The following is a 19,451-nucleotide window of genomic DNA, read 5'->3' as shown; positions in this document are numbered from 1 at the left end:
AATTTTTGAACGATATGTAAATAAAAGACTGGCTTTAACGAACCGAAATATTTAGTGAACCTTTAATAAATTCATAACTGCTCTCAACCCCTCGTATGTATTGTATTTCAAGCAGGCAGGTGTTTCTAACGTTCAGAAATCATGCTACGAAATACTGATCGAAGTTGTTAAATATTTACTACATTAGTTGAGTTATATCATTATGTACATGTCCCTTACTTTAACATTTGTGAACGTCGATATTTGTTTTCCTTATTTCAACACATCAGACAACATTATTAAAGGGCTTGTGCACAACCCTATCCAATTTCCAACATTGCTGGTCATAAACATCACTGAGGAACCACATATTAGTTATCTGAGGAGATGTTGATTCATCCTTTGGCTTTGCTATATATGTATTTCACATTTTGTAATTAAAGATCCAATTCACACGTGTGTGGTTTGTACGATCCATGACAATACAAGTAAGAAGAATACAAAATATTTATAAATGTAACGAAATCGACAGCAATCCAGTTTCACGTTACATACGTCAAAACTGCTTTCCATATGCAAGTCAAGACATGACCCATATATTGACTTATAGCCCTATTGAAGTCACAGAACACATATTACTTATCTAATCACTTAGATATGATTCACACGAGACTGTTGTACTATATACCTACAGAATTGAAGGTGTATTTCACAGGAGCTTAAAGCTACTAAATTGTAGTAATCGAATAGCCAGATAGACAAAACGTTGATATAATCCAAATAATATTTCGCCATATTTACGTCTCTATCCTTTCAACATTAACTTATCTATTACATAACCATATATTTGTAAATTTTGTTTCGTTTATATGCATATTTCAAAAGCATTGAAGGCTTCATATTATTTTTGCTACTATTTTTACAAAACTAAAATAATGGGAAAACAAATTTGATGACCAAATGAAAAATTGTTTCACATGGATCAGAAAACAGCATATAGTGTTAGAAAAAGAGTATTAATTCATCATTATTATAAAAGATTCATTGTGTACATGTTTAAATCCAAATTGTTATGTATATACAATATGTTACTTTTAACTTACACATATATACTGTATTTTACTAACAAGAGGACCATATGGAAGATTAGCCGTTGGCTCAATATGTAATCATCAGTTTATTATTATTATTATGTTTATCGATCCACGACATCGAAAGATAGACGTAGGTAAGAAGCTAATTCAGTAATAAACAATAAGAATGACACCAATATTTATCCATTTTGGCGACAAATCAGGTCAGTGTGTTTTTTGTACATATGCAATGATGTGCAGCCAAATAAGTTTATGAAATATTTTGATATAGGAACAAAAGTGAACAAGAAAACGTGCCCCAAATACGTACCAGATCTCCAAAATGTGATGTGTGACAGTCCACGAGATGTTTTTCGCCTTTTATCTTATCTAGTTCTCAAGAGTTCTGGTGTTATCTGTTCATGGTGACGTACGTACATGGTTGTAGTGTCCATAACGATTAGAATATATATCATCAGTTACCTGAAATAACAATCACTCCATACACCTTCCCTAGTAATAGTCTAATATATTTTCTCATCTTTTTGATTAATGTGGTTTTACTGTCATAATAATTCTCAAATCGAAAATAATATTTGAAGAAGGTTTAACTGAAAGAACGCATTCATTCTCTTTATATCAGAGCCTTCTTATTCCAAGAAAGGTAACTGGTGGTACAAAAATATGGTTGTGAACTATGTTGAAAAGTAGTGTGTGAAAAATACATCCTGGTCAAAAAAGAAGTATACGGAGGAATAAATATATCGAATTTCTGGTTGAAAACACCTTCGTCGAATTTGGTGGTAAGATCTTCTTACAGATAATAGGCGTAGCTATGGGAATTAACAGCTCCCCATACAAGCAAAATAGAGCACTTCAGGTTACGACGATACTTTGCACCTGACGCATAAAAATGACAGAATCTATGAGCACTATGTCAAAACAAAATTCCACCAACAAGTCGTTGTTCTAATGAATATTAATGCATAAACACAAAACTGAATGACATTTTACTTAACCAGTGCCAAAATATATTCAATATCAGCTGTTTTGAAAAATAAGTGAGGATGGAGAATTGCCGATTTCACAGAAAAATCAATGTATGCCTATGATTGCCATAATCTACTTTTTGCAAACATTGTTTGCAAAATGAAGGCACGCCTTTAAATCGGATTGTATGTTGTTTAAATGAGTTTTAGTGTATTTTTTTTATGTGTTTTTGGTTGTGTTGGATGCCTTTGGTCAATTCAGAAGGCTTTATATAAATTTCAGTTCTTGGGATCGATGAAATTTCTGTTTTGGGCTTGATCCTCTTGACGATCAGCAGCTTCTCACATCTCAGTAACCAGCTTCTCTCAGGTAAACTGCTGGTACTTATATTTAAACAAAATCATGTGAGATATTTCCAAATAACACTATTTCTTTTTGTTTGTTTTTTTTCTAACAAAACAATAACACCTGATAACCATGACAATCTTTTGTTGTTGTTTTTTTATGGTTGTGTTTATATTACCTAATTTACATTTAGTTTGTTTTATTTAGTCCTGAATTTCTACACGAAGTTCGCCGCATAAACTGCAAGCACATGAAGATGACAAAGAGAACATTTTTATTCCATTTATTTCTGTTTTCTTATATTTCTTTATTTCTTTACTTAATTAGAATAAAATGGTAAAAGTTTTATAAGGAAGTTGGAATCAACAACAGATGTAGACACATTGCAATCAGTGTTTTAGATGGTTTCGAATGTAAACTTAATATATATGTATTTGAATTTCTGTCATACAAATTCTGGCATTATTTCTACTGTATTCATTTGAGGTAACAAGGAAAATCATGCCCCAGCATGTCCAATCTGCCAAAAATCAAGCAGATGGTTTGTATCATCAAACCTGTCATGTAAACTTCAGAACAAACCGAAATGTCCCCAAGGCGTTTTCCTTTTCCACAAGTGGGACCCCAAAGTTGGCAAGGCGCAATAAACAGATGAAAAAATAACTGATTATTTGGAAGAAAGATCAGACCAACAGGTTGCTGGAACTCGTGGAAACGGACACAAAGAATCAATGAGGGGATGTCGTACTGCCAGTTTGTGGATAGCACATATATAGATGATATCAATTCTAAAATCTTTCTTGAGTGCAGAACGCACTGGAAATTGGCGCTTACACCTTCGGTTGGTATGTGATATGCTCCCATATTTTGTTGCTGCAGGACATAATTTGTACCTGAAATCTGCCTACGTGTACATCACATGACACAGCTTGAAGACACACATCCTCAAGTCTACGATATGTTCTTAAAGGGACACCGTGTCTTGCTAAGAACTGATCGCTTCTGGGCAGGTCTTTCCTCTGATCTCATCATTGGGCAGGTTTTAATGAGAAGTCTTAAAACATTTGGTGGCCTTACAAGAGAAAGGGGTATGACGAATGTCCAGCGAGCTAAGTGAGTGCCAGTATGTGCAGAAATTAATAACGAAATGCAATCTATCACTGACGTTAACTAATGCACAAGTGAACAGCATAAAGAACAAACATTGGCAAGGCAGAAATGGGACGCAAAAGATGTAAAACTGCTTTTGCAGTTTCTCAGGGACAGAAGCCCCTTTACTCCAGGTGACGCAATACTTCGAAATATCGAAACATGTGTAGCAGTTTCCAGATGAAATAAGAGCGGCTTATAGCGGCAGCAAATATGATTCCACGATCTTCTCATACGAACTCACCAGTGTACCATCCTCATTGTTCGATGATGATGGATTGCCAAAAGAAGCAAATAAACCACAACTTGTTTGTTTCGAGCTTTTGAAACACCGCGAAAATTTGGTTTATAATAATTTGTATGTTCTGTTTGATACAAATGTTCACGAATGTGTTTCTGTTTCTAAGAAAGCTCTGAAACTAATCACTCGCATTACTGGTGGTCACAAAGCCATTGTTTCAAAATAAACACAAAACACAGTAATATATTTAATTTCACTCTCTGTAGTTTTACAATATTTTTTTTATTAAAGACTAGACAGAGATCGAAAATGCACATATAACATGAAATTATGCAAATAGTAAACAAATATCAAAAGCGATAACAACATAGATAGATAGACTAGTAACAAATCGTGAACATTATGCATTTTTCGTAACTAGAAAGTACTTTTCCCGTTCTCGGAAAAAGCCAGAAGTTTCCGAGTGACCAGGTAATTGAGAGTAAAATTGCTGTAAGCAAAATAGATTTAAAATGCAGCATGATTTCTTTTTTAAAAAAGCGATATTTACCATAAGGCATGAAACTGATTAAAACATGTAAGAATAAATTCACATTATATTTAAATTGTTGGACGTGTTATATTTGTTGAATATTTACACCTGTTGGCATGACCTACTATCGAGGAATATTTCCTGCGAAGTCATGAAAAATACTTACATAAATATTTGTCATTTTGAAATCAATCTTATATAAATTTCAGTTGATTTCCTATAAAAAAAAAACAATTTTTAAAAATTGAAAAAATTTGGAAGTGAAATAACAAATCGTCATGATCGAAAGTGATGGTAATTTGTCAATATATGATTGATATAAATCAAATTGTCACTTCTCACTGGAAATAGACTGTTTGGGGGTATTCATTTGAAAAAAATCGAGCTAAACAACGTTTTTAAAAGTTAAGGAGTGTTTGTGAAGTATAATAAATTACAACGAAATACGTAGATATTGTACGAAAAAATATATCTATCACACTGCGCGCTTGGTCATGGCAAAACATCCATGACATGTAGGAACATTTAAAAGACATATATCATAAAAATATTCCACAATATTAACAGAATAGAATTTTGTACATCTTATAAGCAAGTCAGAGTATCCCTAGTTATCGTTACCTAGACATAGTAACCTAGTCATAGTTATCTGGTAATAGTTAAATTATTATAGTTACCTAGTCATAGTTACTTAGTTACAGTTACCTAGTTATAGTAACCTAGTTATTGTTACCTAGTTATAGTTACCTGGTAATAGTTAAATTGTCATAGTTACCTAGTCATAGTTTCCTAGTCATAGTAACCTAGTTATTGTTACCTAGTTATAGTTTCTAGTTATTTCTTATGCAGCAATAACACAACACACTTATGTTGAAAACAGTGTTTAAACATTTGTAAATCGTCAATATCACATTCTCAGGATAACACAAAAATGATTTGCGGAAATTCAAAACAACGACCCTAGTATGTAATCACATGCTTTACATGACTGGTACCATAACAGGAATGTGTCCTTCATAATAGTTATACATACTTATACATAATGCACAACTATTGTAACATTGATGTATACTTCACAACTATTATAGCACTGATGTATACTTCACAACTATTGTAACATTGATATATACTTCACAACTATTGTAACACTGATGTATACTTCACAACTATTGTAACATTGATGTATACTTCACAACTATTGTAACATTGATATATACTTCACAACTATTGTAACACTGATGTATACTTCACAACTATTGTAACACTGATGTATACTTCACAACTATTTCAACACAAATGTATAATTCATAACTATTGTAACATTGATGTATACTTCACAACTATTGTAACACTGATGTATACTTCACAACTATTGTAACACTGATGTATATTTCACAACTCTTGTAACACTGATGTATACTTCACAACTATTGTAGCACTGATGTATACTTCACAACTATTGTAACACTAATGTATACCTCACAACTATTTCAACACAAATGTATACTTCACAACTATTGTAACACTGATGTATACTTCACAACTATTGTAACACTGATGTATACTTCACAACTATTGTAACACTGATGTATACTTCACAACTATTGTAACACTGATGTATACTTCACAACTATTGTAACACTGATGTATACCTCACAACTATTTCAACACAAATGTATACTTCACAACTATTGTAGCACTGATGTATACTTCACAACTATTGTAACACTGATGTATACTTCACAACTATTGTAGCACTGATGTATACTTCACAACTATTGTAACACAAATGTATACTTCACAACTATTTCAACACTGATGTATACTTCACAACTATTTCAACACTGATGTATACTTCACAACTATTGTAACACTGATGTATACCTCACAACTATTTCAACAGCAGAAATGTACAACTGATGCAAATGATTGCAGCTTAAAAGTAGTGCAATATCTAAATGCATATTAAACGATAAAATTGATATGGCACAGACTGTGGAAATGACAGAAAGCAATATTAAATTCACAGTATTTCAGGGAAAAAAATAATATCAACAGCCTTTTATATTTATTTTCAACTCCAAATCAAGACGTGTTGATGATCAAGTAACTTCTGTTTACCTAATATAGCACATCAGTGAAATAAACAAAATAACAAACAAGAGAGTAAAACAATGGATTTCTTAGGAGTTATTATCTCATAATATCACATTCATTTGTTACTTAGCAACCGAATTGAATCAATAAAAAAAGTGTATCACGAGATATTTCGGTGGGCGTTTACGATGTCTAGAAAAGTGTATCACGAGATATTTCGGTGGGCGTTTACGAACGAGTCACGCCCATCGAAATACCGAATGTACACGAGTCTATTGACATTCAATAACTGGCTTGTATCATGGTTCGTCAATCAACTGCCACTAACCAATCACATTTGTCCTGAGTTGCTGAGTACATTTCCCGCCAAAAGCAATCAACTATCAATTATGAGTACATTTCCCGCCAAAAACAATCAACAATCAATTAGTAGTTCAACCCGAACCCGACTTCCTGCATCGAGTTTCTCACAACTTTTCGTTTGTGTTTCGAAAGCAGAAGGATGGCAACTCCTCCCTCTGCTAGCTCTACTCTCAATATGAAAGAACTGGATTTCCTGTCGTTGCCGGAGGATGACTTCGATGACCTAGTGTTGTCTCAAGCGTGCGAGGATATATAAAACGAAGTGAAAGCTTTGATGGGATTTCCGGCCTGTCGATGACTCAGTGTTTTTCGAAATACGAAATACCCGTTGTTACTTTCAGCAAACAGGTTTTTTTACATGATTAGGCATACTGCTGAATACAAGTATGGCCTTGCACAGTCATCACGGTGGCTTAAAAACGAAAGTTGCTGTATAATTTAGTGTGCAATAACGTGGAAATCATTGCACACATCAGCGTCCAATAACCTCCAAATCTAGGAATTTATTGTACACATTGGATGTACAAAAACTTCCAGATGTTGGAAGTTATTGTGTCCTCTTCTCAAGGTGTCTGTATTCTTTTTGTTGACAGTAATGTATAACCAACTGAAATGTTATGGACGATACCGGCGCATTTTACAGCCTTCTGTGAGTACCTCATACAGTATGAGTTCTTCCTTAATTGTCATTCTTCCTGTTGAACATTAATCAGGAAACCACATCCGTCTTGCTTGGAGGGTCATTGGCTAGATCTGTTAAGGCATATCCCTCAGACAGTACGTCTTCTGTTAACAGCGGAGTGTCACCAACACAATGCTCCTAAAACAAAAAGGAATGTTCTTAACAAAACCATCGCATTAATAAGATGTACATGTATAAAGGATACAGATGGTTAAAAGATTATATACAAAAATACACCAGATGGGAACAAAGTACGTAGAAATTCGGTTACGCTTTGTTTAACACTTGGTGATAGATGTGCAAGAGTCTTTGGGCCCCACTCCCCCTCGTCCCTATTATCATAGTACAACCGAAAATACTGGTCGATTCCGTACCATCGCGTACACTACATACGTCAGTGCTAGTGCGCTCCAAACTGGTCATTTGTCTGATGAAGGTGACCGTGTAGTCATCAAAACGACACACTTTAATCTTCTACTGGTTGTGTTATAAGAACTTCTATTCTATTGACATTACCAACCCAAAGAAAATATTCTATAATACGAAAACAAGTATGTTCGCAACCATTTCTTGTCCTTGTAATTGTTGGCGTCATCTTTCTTCTATAGGCATTGTGATGTCACCGCATATTCAGTGAAGCATGTCATTTTATCATCATTCACAAAATACATAACACAAAAACATATAATAAAATGACACTTGTAATAGAAAACACTTCTCTTTTAACTATGATATAAGACATGGTGATAATCAATATTCTGTTAATCTAATTATCTTATGTTTATTATATACATGTTGCAGATAATTTTCAATGCGTTTTCTTAATTCTTAATATGTTTTTTTAAAATGCATTGCATACTAATATCGCGTTTTAATTATCTTCAAATGTTTATATAATCTTAACACTATATATCTGAAATCAACCTTTAAACTTACCTGTGTTTTTGAGAAACAGTTCTTGCAATACTTTTTCTTTCTGTAGTAATAGAGCCAAACGGCTCCGGCAGTTACCAAAATAGTACAAATTACTGAGGCTAATATCATCAGATACACAACGCTAGATAAAATACAACTGTTATTGAAATAATTAGCATAGGTGCCAGCAGGACACGAGTTAATGCACTGTCCTCCGTACACAAAGAATCCTGCCTCCTCTAAGCATTGTTGTTGTTGTATGCATCTGTTGTCAGTGGTGATGACATAGCCGTTGGAACATTTGTTAACACACATATCAATGTCTTGTAGATACGGATGGGAGACCGTACACGCTGAAACACATTTTCTAGTGTCACCCAAGTATTTCATTGGACAATCAATGTCTATACATTTGGTTCCGTTCGCGTATGTTTTTCTTGGGCATTCTTCGTAACATATTTTGGCAGCATGTTCGTCTGTTGAATTATGAACTCGTGTAAATTTTTGGAAGCTTGGACACTTGGCAACACAATATTTACCGACAGAAAATTGTGGACATGACGTCACACACCGGATGTTATCAACAAACTGGTTGTCCAAACACCGCTTCCGGCATATAGTACCATGTTGCGAATACTCAATAAATTGGTACTCATTGACGCAGAATTTTACATCCACGCACGTGTTGTCAATTATCACTTTACCTGGAGAACATTTCAACACACATGTATCATCATCCTGTATATGTGTATCGGGACAAGTCTTCAAACATTTCATACCATTTTCGAACGGTAATATCAAACTTGCATTGTTTGGGCATTTCTCAGAACAAGTTTGATTCACAGTGAATGGTTTCGAGTTAGGACATGTAAGAAGACATTGATCTTCATAAATCAATCGCGGAGAAGAACAATTAGAAGCACACGTGAAGGCTAATTGGTTGGTAATTGTTTTTGTAACAGAACGCCAGTGATCTGAATCAGGACAACGCTCTAAACAAGTATGGTTACCAGAGAACCCTACCAATGAAGAATCGCAATGGTCGTAGCAATATTCCTCCTTCATAAATGTATTCTCCGGACATTCCGCAACACATTCAAATGACAAAAGAGATCGATGATTGTCACTTCGGTATTTAAACTGGTGAGACAAAGGGCATTGTGTCAGACACGTTGAATTGATAAAAACCGTGTAATCTGGACATTGATAAAAACAGTTATTATTCCAAGAGAATTCTCCTTTAGGGCAATGAGAGGTGGGTTGACATACCACTACTCCATTCTCTGCATGGTGATGAGATGGATGCGTGACTGGACATTCAGAATGACACTGTCCTTCATATAGATACACAGCATCGGCTGGACACGTGAGTAGACAGGACCCATTATACAATACCATTGACGGCGGACAGCGCGACAGACAGGTTTGGTTGACTTTGTAATTGTGTGTTACTGGACAGTCATCAACACATGTTTTATTAAATATAAACTGATCTGTTGGACATTTGTTAACACAGTGGTTTTCATATCGCATCTGATCAATTTCACAATCCCTGACACATTGGAAAGGAGGTACTGTTCCTGTGAAATATGGGTGCGATAATGAACATTCTGATACACATGTAAAATTCATGTGATATTGTGAGAATGTGCAGTTTGGTACACAATGGTTTCCTTGGAGATAAAATTCAGGGGGACACTTTGGAGTACATATTGGTATTTTATATGGCGGAACGCGGCGGGTCAGGACATACACAAGAGGAGACAACTCTGGACATTTATTGACACATGAATTGTTCCACAGATAGTCTTTTCCAATTGGACACTCCACTTCACACTGACTTTCATTAACGGATGTAAAGCTTGGACAGGAAGTGACGCAAAATGTTATGTTCCAGGCTTGGAGAGACTTTGAAGCCTCCGTTGGACATGTTTCAACGCATGTATTATTATAATGGTGTGTCTGACGAGGGCATGATTTCATACACTTTCGCTTGTACATGAAATACTCGGGCGAGCATGCTGATACACAATGTCCGTATTCGTCATATGGCTTTTCTGTAGGACAAATCGACACACAAGAGTCATCTAAAATAAATCTAGAGTCATTGGAACAATTAAACGAACAATTTCCCTCTTCTGTAATAGTACCATTCGGACAATCGGAAAGACACTTCTTGCCGTAACATAACGGCTTAACACTCGGGCAAGAATTCACTTGGCAGCGGTTTGAGGAATTGAATTCTGATAGTTCTGTCCAATTACTACATGTTGTAGTGTCCCTTGAATCTTGTGAGTATTCATACCCATATGGGCAAAACGTCTGGCATAAGTTCCGGAAGTTCAAAGGCGCATCCGGCGGGCAAACTTTAGCGCATGTGGATGAGAACTCTACTTGGTAATAGTCTTCAGGACATTCGAGTAATCCACGACTGGAGAATGCAAAGTTGATACCCAAGAGTGTGTTGATCTGAAAGAAATATAGACCAGATTTATATCAAGCGTTACTTTATCAAAAAAGAATTACAAGAGATCAATAAATCTGCTTTTTTGACAGTGTCTTGCATTAATATCGATCTAATTCTGAATATTGACTGCTTGATAAAAGGCTATAATTATGTACCAAGAATGAATTTAACCTCAAACTTCAGATCCTTGTATACTGATTTATTTCGGTACCTGATATATCAGTATCTTGGTTGTTGTATACCAGGAAAGACAATAAAGTTTCATAAAAAATAATTATGTAAATCTACTTTTAATGAAATAATGATTACATTCGTATATGATGAATTGAAAACCCAGAAGAATTTCTCAATACTGATGGTTTAGTGGAATAAGCTCGAATTAATCTATTTATGTTTTATTCATAAACAACTACATGAAAGATCTGTGATGACGTTCCAAATAAGCCAATCAGCAACAGAATAATGAAATGATTTGACAATATTGGTACTTGTTCGGTCACAGAAAGTTTCACCGACTGATGGTGAGAGTTTTGTCTTCCAAATTTCCAAATTTGTTTTTTAAGTATTTGTGATTTTTGTTAAGATCACGTACGAGCAAGCAATACAGGTCCACGTGGCCTTTTTTAATGCAGATACAAAGTGTAAATGTAGAAAGACAAATGCTTCTGTTCCATTAATGGCCATTGAACTCAATATATTGTAAGTGAAAACAGTGACGATTCTAAATAAATATGCTATCTATTTCTGCTTGATATAGACACAGGTTCTACAAATTCTCGTTCATACGGACATTTTTTAATCATTAAGTCGACAACGGCTATAATATATGGGACAAAGTTTAAACAATAGTCTGTTTAATATTTCAATAACATTACGCATAAAACGATTATACATGGGATGAAAACAGACCTGTAATCTTTGTTGATTTCCTGTACGGGATTTCAGTTAAACCTTAATTTACATCGTATAAACAGCACTATCAGTTACAAATAAAAAAAAAGTTTTTGGTAATTAACATAAGACACAATTTTGAAATAGAGCGTGTTGACGCAGGAACTATTTCAACGGGGGTCAGACTTTCATATCACACCAGGATACATTTCATCTATTAAAGATCAGCATGTGTACTACCGGTTACACAGACAGATTTTACCCGAGATATGACAGAAATCAGACGCGACTTGTAGAGAAAAACAACTAAAAATAATTCCTATGTATAAGAGCGAGTCACAACCATTAAACTGGTAGATGTATAAATTAGTTATAAATAGCGTCTGTATAGGGTTCTTTGTGCGATTCAAATATATAAAGCCTTATATGTATATATGTGTGTGCGTTATCAATGTGTACATACCGGCATATTTGTACAGATCGACACACATACATATATCTATGTAGAAGGCATTGACCTACCTGATATATCGATAAGGCGGATACGATTACCCTCACAAGATGATGCACAATAGCCATCGTCTGAGTTCTTCCAACACGGTGTCATCAACACAAATCTGACCTATTTCCCTGTCGGTACATATGGCCTATCAGCCGTGACGTAGGCGTGAGCCACGCTTTGGTAGTGTTAGCGACAATCGGATATATATAGTATCAATCGATAACACTTCCTGTTCAACAGACCTGGTATAAAATACTATTATTCTAGTATGACGTCATGATATTAACTTGTTGGTTACCGGGCACTACAGGTTTTATTTTTTTTTTAGACATACCGTACCTTATACAAGGTGACAAGCTGTCCGTATAAAACTCTACATATATATATATACATTGTACCTGCTAATTCCTACTAATTATATATACACTATGCCCGGTAATATGGGTATAAGTTCAGTTAGCTTTAACATGCACGTGCAAACCTCTACCTACATATACCTACCAATTCCTACTAATTATATATTCACGATACCTGGTAACTTCCTGTTTCTCTTCCCTTGCATTTTTGTACCAAGTTACCTACCTGAGTCTGCACGCCTACCTCAATGCATTTTATCACTTGATCATAAAGGCATTTCATACTTCTCTTTTATTATTTCCGCTATTTTTATCTTATTTTCATCGTTTCTTGCTTGTCGTGTTTGTGAGAAGAGATCCACCCATATATTGATAGGCAATTTATCATCTTAAATGGTTGTAGTTAACAAAGGCGCAAAAATCCTATTGTCTTCAAACTGTTTTATTTGTATCTTTCAATTTTAATACTTTATATGTTATAAACAACCCTTTAAATTGTTTTTTCATAGAAACATATCAAATGCGTGAATATTTCAACAAAACTATGCAAATTTTTACGATCAGACTTAGACGAGGACTATTTGTATAGACTGTAGCTTTGGAGGCGAGTCAGAAATATCACACCCAAGCCTGTAGCCTAGGAGGTGACTGAGAAATATCACACCCAAGTCTGTAGCCTAGGTGTCGACCGAGAAATACGCACCAAGCCTATAGCCTCGGTGTCGACCGAGAAATATCACACCAAGCCTGTAGCCTAGGAGATGACTAAGAAATATCAAACCAAGCCTGTAGCCTAGGAGGTGACTGAGAAATATCGCACCAAGCCTGTAGCCTAGGAGGCGACTGAGAAATATCGCACCATGCCTGTAGCCTAGTAGGCGACTGAGAAATATCGCACCATGCCTGTAGCCTAGGAGGTGACTGAGAAATATCGCACCCAAGTCTGTAGCCTAGGAGGTGACTGAGAAATACCGCACCAAGCCTGTAGCCTAGGAGGTGACTGAGAAATATCGCACCCAGCCTGTAGCCTAGGAGGTGACTGAGAAATATCGCACCCAGCCTGTAGCCTAGGAGGCGACTGAGAAATATCGCACCCAAGTCTGTAGCCTAGGAGGCGACTGAGAAATATCGCACCAAGCTTGTAGCCTTGGAGGCGACTGAGAAATATCGCACCATGCCTGTAGCCTTGGGGGCGACCCAGAAATATCGCACCATGCCTGTAGCCTAGGAGGCGACTGAGAAATACGCACCCAAGTCTGTAGCCTAGGAGGCGACTGAGAAATATCGCACCCAAGTCTGTAGCCTAGGAGGTGACTGAGAAATATCGCACCATGCATGTAGCCTAGTAGGCGACTCAGAAATATCGCACCCAAGTCTGTAGCCTAGGAGGTGACTGAGAAATACCGCACCATGCCTGTAGCCTAGGAGGCGACTGAGAAATACGCACCAAAGTCTGTAGCCTAGGAGGCGACTGAGAAATATCGCACTCAAGTCTGCAGCCTAGGAGGTGACTGAGAAATATCGCACCATGCCTGTAGCCTAGTAGGCGACTCAGAAATATCGCACCCAAGCCTGTAGCCTAGGAGGTGACTGAGAAATATCGCACCAAGCTTGTAGCCTTGGAGGCGACCGAGAAATATTGCACCCAGGTCTGTAGCCCAGTAGGCAACCGAGAAATATCGCACCAAGCCTATAGCTTAAGATACGACTAAGCAATATCGCACCCAAGCCTTTAGCCTAGGAGGTGACTGAGAAATATCGCACCCAAGTCTGTAGCCTAGGAGGCGACTAAGGAAAATAACAGTGATCGAAAGAAAAGTCAAAATCTACATGAGGAGATGCACTCAGTGCATTTCATCTTTTCATATATCTGATGATAGAAGAACGTCAAATAAACCCTTTGCAACATGTAAAATATTTTTGTCACTCAAAATCTTGTAATAAGAATATAAATGACTTAATTTCTTTTTATGTTCACTGGTGGCAGTGGAAATTGAGGCCAGGAAGACTGTGTTGTGAAACAGGTTGATAATATCATTTATCGAGTTTGACGGAAGTTTAATACTACCAGAAGAGAGAAAGTTAGAGTTTTTTTTAACATAGTGCCTTCCGATGTTGCGTATACTTATCATGTTTCAACCTATGAAAATCTGGTTAAAGTCTTTGCTGTGACTTAGTAAAGATTAACAAATAGAGTATAAATTTCGTCACCAATCTCCGTGATAGGTTGAAGTACACGTTCTTAAAAATAAGATATTACAAATACCGGAGATAAGTGGACAGAATACTGTCTCCATCTCGTCCGGAGAAACATTAGCTCTTACATCATTAAAAGTCTCATATTAAACAATATAAACTTCAGTACTGAACCTATTTTGCTGAAAGGAAATGACGACGACGTTCAAACCGGATTTAATTCATCCTGCCACCTTTAAATTTAGCCAATTTTCCTTCGGAGTTTTATATACAGGAGACGCTATGGAGGAGAAATCTACATTATTTTGCCTGCTCCGATGTGCTGTTATCATGTCTATGTGCTTCCTGTTACATTCTGGTATGCATGGGTTTTTATCAAAACTCTATTACATGGATGTATTTTTATTATTTTCGAGATAACTTTTATCCTGCTTTTATCATGTTTTTCATTGCCACGAAATTGAGGCAAAACGAAACGTATTATTTTTCATTGTGTCTTTATTACAGCTTATGGGGCCCATTTTTTCGTAATGAAATCAGCAACATGCTTAAGAGCGAACATTAATTGTATGATGGACTACCACGGGGTGCTGGCTTATCAACGTCATTTACAACAATATGAGGAAATCACAGGATGTTCAACAGCACACCTTGCCATTTGGCTATGGAATAGGGAACCTTTTACTTGTATCTTAAAGAATAATACAGGTAGATATTAAGTCGTGAATAAATCTCAATATCACCTTAATTTTTTTTTTACATTTTTTTTACATTTTTTGCTTTAATATTGCATCTAAACTGTAATCTCCCTTTGATTCTAGCAATCTGTTTACTTCACCACTTTTTCGTTATTTGAACGTTTGTTTTATTTATTTCTTATTTCAAAACTTTTACTTCTTTTCTGTGAATTCCGTTATTTTAACCTTAACATCAGTATAAAGGACGAACCAGCTGTAGGAAATAGTTATTATAAACAGTTCGACAAATACAATATCTTGTCACTCACTATTTTGTCTTTTTTACAATCCCTTCCCATTGTGCTGTCACAACTTTCACTATATTTTTTGTGTCTTTTTAACTATTTCAAATAAAGTAGATTGTTGATTCAAAAAAAAGATAAAAAAAAACCTTATAAGGTCGAATGTTTGCAAAATATCTGTGTTGATATCGTACAAAAACAATTCATGCATGGCATTCTAATTATTTTTTTGATTTCTAGAAATATTTCATTTTGATCTGACTTTTTTTGCGCAAGCGCCATTTGATATGATTTGAAAAGTTGTTCAAGCTCCTGTATAATAGTGTAGTGTCTTATTGTATGTGACGTCAGCAATGTTTTCATAACAGAGTATCTTAATCTCTGCTTCAAGAGAGTTTGCAAAATACACACAAGTATAATATAAAACATTGTCACATCAATTTAGGAGACTCAGAATAACTTATGTATTCATAATCTGCACCATACAGTGTAGTGTCGAAAAGTACAAATAAAGAGTTCATTTTAAAACGAGCCAGTAATGATTTATACATAATTACGTAGTTGGTTTCTATTTTAGAAGACTCTCGATTAGAGGTCGAGGAGTATGTCTCTGACACATCCCCGCCAGTAAACAGGTCACTTCCGTCGATACCAGTAAACAAGGAGAAACACAGATATATTTGCGTCACAGACGGTGAGTAATTTTGTACTTCTGATGAGTATGACACTACTAACCGAATATTTTTAAGAAAGAGGAACTTATTCAGACTTTATTTAAAAATTTGTTTCAAAAATAAAAGTAAAGGAGTTTAGATTCATAACGTCATCACAAAGGTTCGAAGCGATATAATAAGTTATATGTCTATAAATATAGCTACATTTAAACAATAGATAACCTAAAATAATAGACAACAGCCGATAGAAATACAAAACAAATACAGTGCGTGGTTTTCATTTGGCTTCAAATGTAAGTTTTTTTTTTCATGTTACAAATTGTAGCATATTCTTCATTTCCATTATGATAATATACCAGAGTAGTATATATCTGTTCGAGGTCATAGGTCAATGAAATACAGGATTATCCATATATCTGTTTCTCGTATAAGGATAAACAACGAATCCTTTATCGTCATCATTCTGATTCGTTTCAAAACCTTTTTTTTTTTCAAATGAGAGACCACTTGTAGTTCCTCTTTATAAATATCATTTTTTTAAGCAGGAGAGAAAATTCTGCTGCTCTCGATGGCCTTTTATATATTTGTTCCATTACCACGTGAACGTATAGTTTTCATCTAGGTGATTTGATTTCCTTCTTGACATGCATGTGGTCATCAAAATGACGTCATGAATGGCTATATGAAATGAGGAAATTCTCAGCTGAACTAGGTTGTTATATCGTAAATTATTTCAGAAGATATGGTCCCTATTGTAAAGCGTGTAGGTTAAAGTACATTAACATAGTCTTTATGAAAACAAGAAAAATGGCTATGTGAATCTATCCACATGAATTGGAGTGCACGACAGACTATTCTACATCAACTGCTTACCTCGATCTTTTCCTACAACGGAATCAACAGGAACAGTTTTTTACCAATTGTATGATAAGTGTGACCATTTCAATTTCCCTATTGTAAAATAATTTTCCATTTCTGAAGAGCTACCCCGTGCATTCCAAACTTATAGTATTAAGATGGCACAGTTCATCATGTAGTCAAGTTTTTTCCCCCTCAATATCACGATTTTGGTGCTAGATGTCGGCAACTGACAGACAAAATCAAAACACAGGGTTTCTTGAGATGCACGTTGATGAAAATAATGTAGTTGTTTTAAAGTCACAATGCTCCCACTTGAAAAAATAGATTCTCTTATGCGATAGGAAGTGGGCGTGTTTGATGCTCCTTACCATGTATTGTTTACACTGTACTCATTAGAAAACGTAATATTCCTAACTTGGAATGACTCAGAAATACAAGTCTGGTATCATCGTTTAAGCAGAAAACGCTTACTCTTCCGGAACACCAGGTTTTAACCATCTGATACTTGTTTAGCTTTTGTTCATATTTTAATCTGGATTAATTTAATATGAGTTTGTTGACATGTCTTTGTTGTTTTTGTTTTCCAGGTGAAATGTCCAGAAGCCGAGATCTTTGTAACCCGGATGATATACAAAAACGTATCATGGCGGAGGAGATGAATGGTAAGTGTTGCAGCACAAGTATCATCTTTATCGTAAACGATTTATACAAATAACACGTTATATTAGTGGGTTTTTTTCGAAGAATCTTATTTTCATGGTTTTACAAAGTCTTTGATGTGTTTTATCTGAAATCATGTAACTACATTGATATTCCATTCAGGCTAGTCTGGAGATTGTATTCCCTGATTGAAATTACTGACAAATATAATCCCTTTAACATATTAGCTCTTTAATATATCCTTTTGTACGTCTAAAAGAAGGTAAAGGTAATTGTTCATAATGATCATTAATTTAAGAAACCACAAATTACTATTACATTTTACAATACATCTTCTGCATGCGAAAGAAAATTTTAAGATATAGACGACGAATTTCACAATATGTCATAATAAAAAATCTATAGATAGATAAAAAGTGTCAGAATTTTCGTAAATTAGAAACCAAAGAAAAGCCTTCAAATAATTAAAACATACGGGTCTTTTATAACAGGAAAGTAATTACTTAATGTGCAATAATACAAAAAATGGCTTAGAAAAGAGTAATTTGCGATTGTTTTCACTTGTAGATTTTCGAGTAAATTGATATAATATTCATTCTACGTGGTCCACTCTGCCGTTTTCTTGCTCTCAAACTATTTAACGCGCTTGTTAATTTGTCACTGTTTGTTTCCTAGATTTCCATACCATTGTGGGGTCATGTGTTGGTGCTTTCGTTATCGTTACGATGCTGGTACTCATTGGTTTGTATAAAAGACGGTAAGTATAATTTCTTTGAATCATATCCTACAAGTTAAACGACCTCGTTAAAACCTACAGTGATGGTTGCTCTTACTGTTTTTATCTATGCTTCAGCCTTAATTTTGATCCGTTCTAATCTATTTTAATTGAGATAACTTGTATATATGGTGCTGTATTGAAGATATTGTTTTGGATGATTTTGTTCTGATTTCAATAACTTCATACAATTATTGACTTACCAGAGATAGTACAAGCTCACTATGACATCCTTCTATAAACTTCACTTACCAGAGATATTACACGCTTACTATGACGTCTTACCAGAAACTTCACTTACTAGAGATAATAAACGGATCATCAAAGAACACGAATTTTAACAAAGTTGATATTTTTACAATACCACAGACAAAATACATACGACGGTATTCTGATAAAATAGGGAATCATACTGTAGTCATATGTAGAGACATCGCGCAACAGATTCAAACATATATTGCCCTTAGCAGTCGAATAGTTTGATATATAAAATACAATGGCAACAACACAAATTGTAAATGTTTATTTATTTGTCTTTTACAGAACAAGAGAAAGACCTTCATCCTATTTACAACACGTATCCAACAGATCGGGCAGTGCTTTTCCGACTCTGAGTTCTGAAGTTGAAAATTGTAAACACTACACATTGCCTAAGACCGCTTCTGCAGAAGCGGTCAATTTGGTCCGCCCGGCACTCAGAAGAACACGTGATATTGATACCAGT

General features: G+C 35.3%; 1 protein-coding gene and 1 pseudogene across 1 annotated transcript; one reads left to right on the top strand and one right to left on the bottom strand.

Annotated features, from left to right (window-relative positions):
- Nucleotides 1-7,478: 7,478 nt before the first annotated feature.
- LOC132547563 (proprotein convertase subtilisin/kexin type 5-like) lies at nucleotides 7,479-12,193 on the bottom strand. The gene is made up of 3 exons (XM_060211336.1): nucleotides 12,188-12,193; nucleotides 8,388-10,835; nucleotides 7,479-7,589 (listed from the first exon to the last, which is right to left on the bottom strand). The coding sequence occupies exons 1-3, from the start codon at nucleotides 12,191-12,193 to the stop codon at nucleotides 7,479-7,481; spliced, it is 2,565 nt and encodes an 854-aa protein (XP_060067319.1).
- A 2,867-nt stretch (nucleotides 12,194-15,060) lies between these two features.
- The window catches only part of LOC132547562 (uncharacterized), a 4,864-nt pseudogene continuing 473 nt past the window's right edge, over nucleotides 15,061-19,451 (top strand).

This window comes from Ylistrum balloti, unplaced genomic scaffold (assembly GCF_031769215.1).
Source record: "Ylistrum balloti isolate Yb309-2 unplaced genomic scaffold, AGI_CSIRO_Ybal_v1 Utg369962, whole genome shotgun sequence".
Taxonomy (NCBI): Eukaryota; Metazoa; Mollusca; class Bivalvia; order Pectinida; family Pectinidae; genus Ylistrum; species Ylistrum balloti.
The sequence above is the reverse complement of the archived record's forward strand: the minus strand, read 5'-3'. Positions and strand labels throughout refer to the sequence as shown.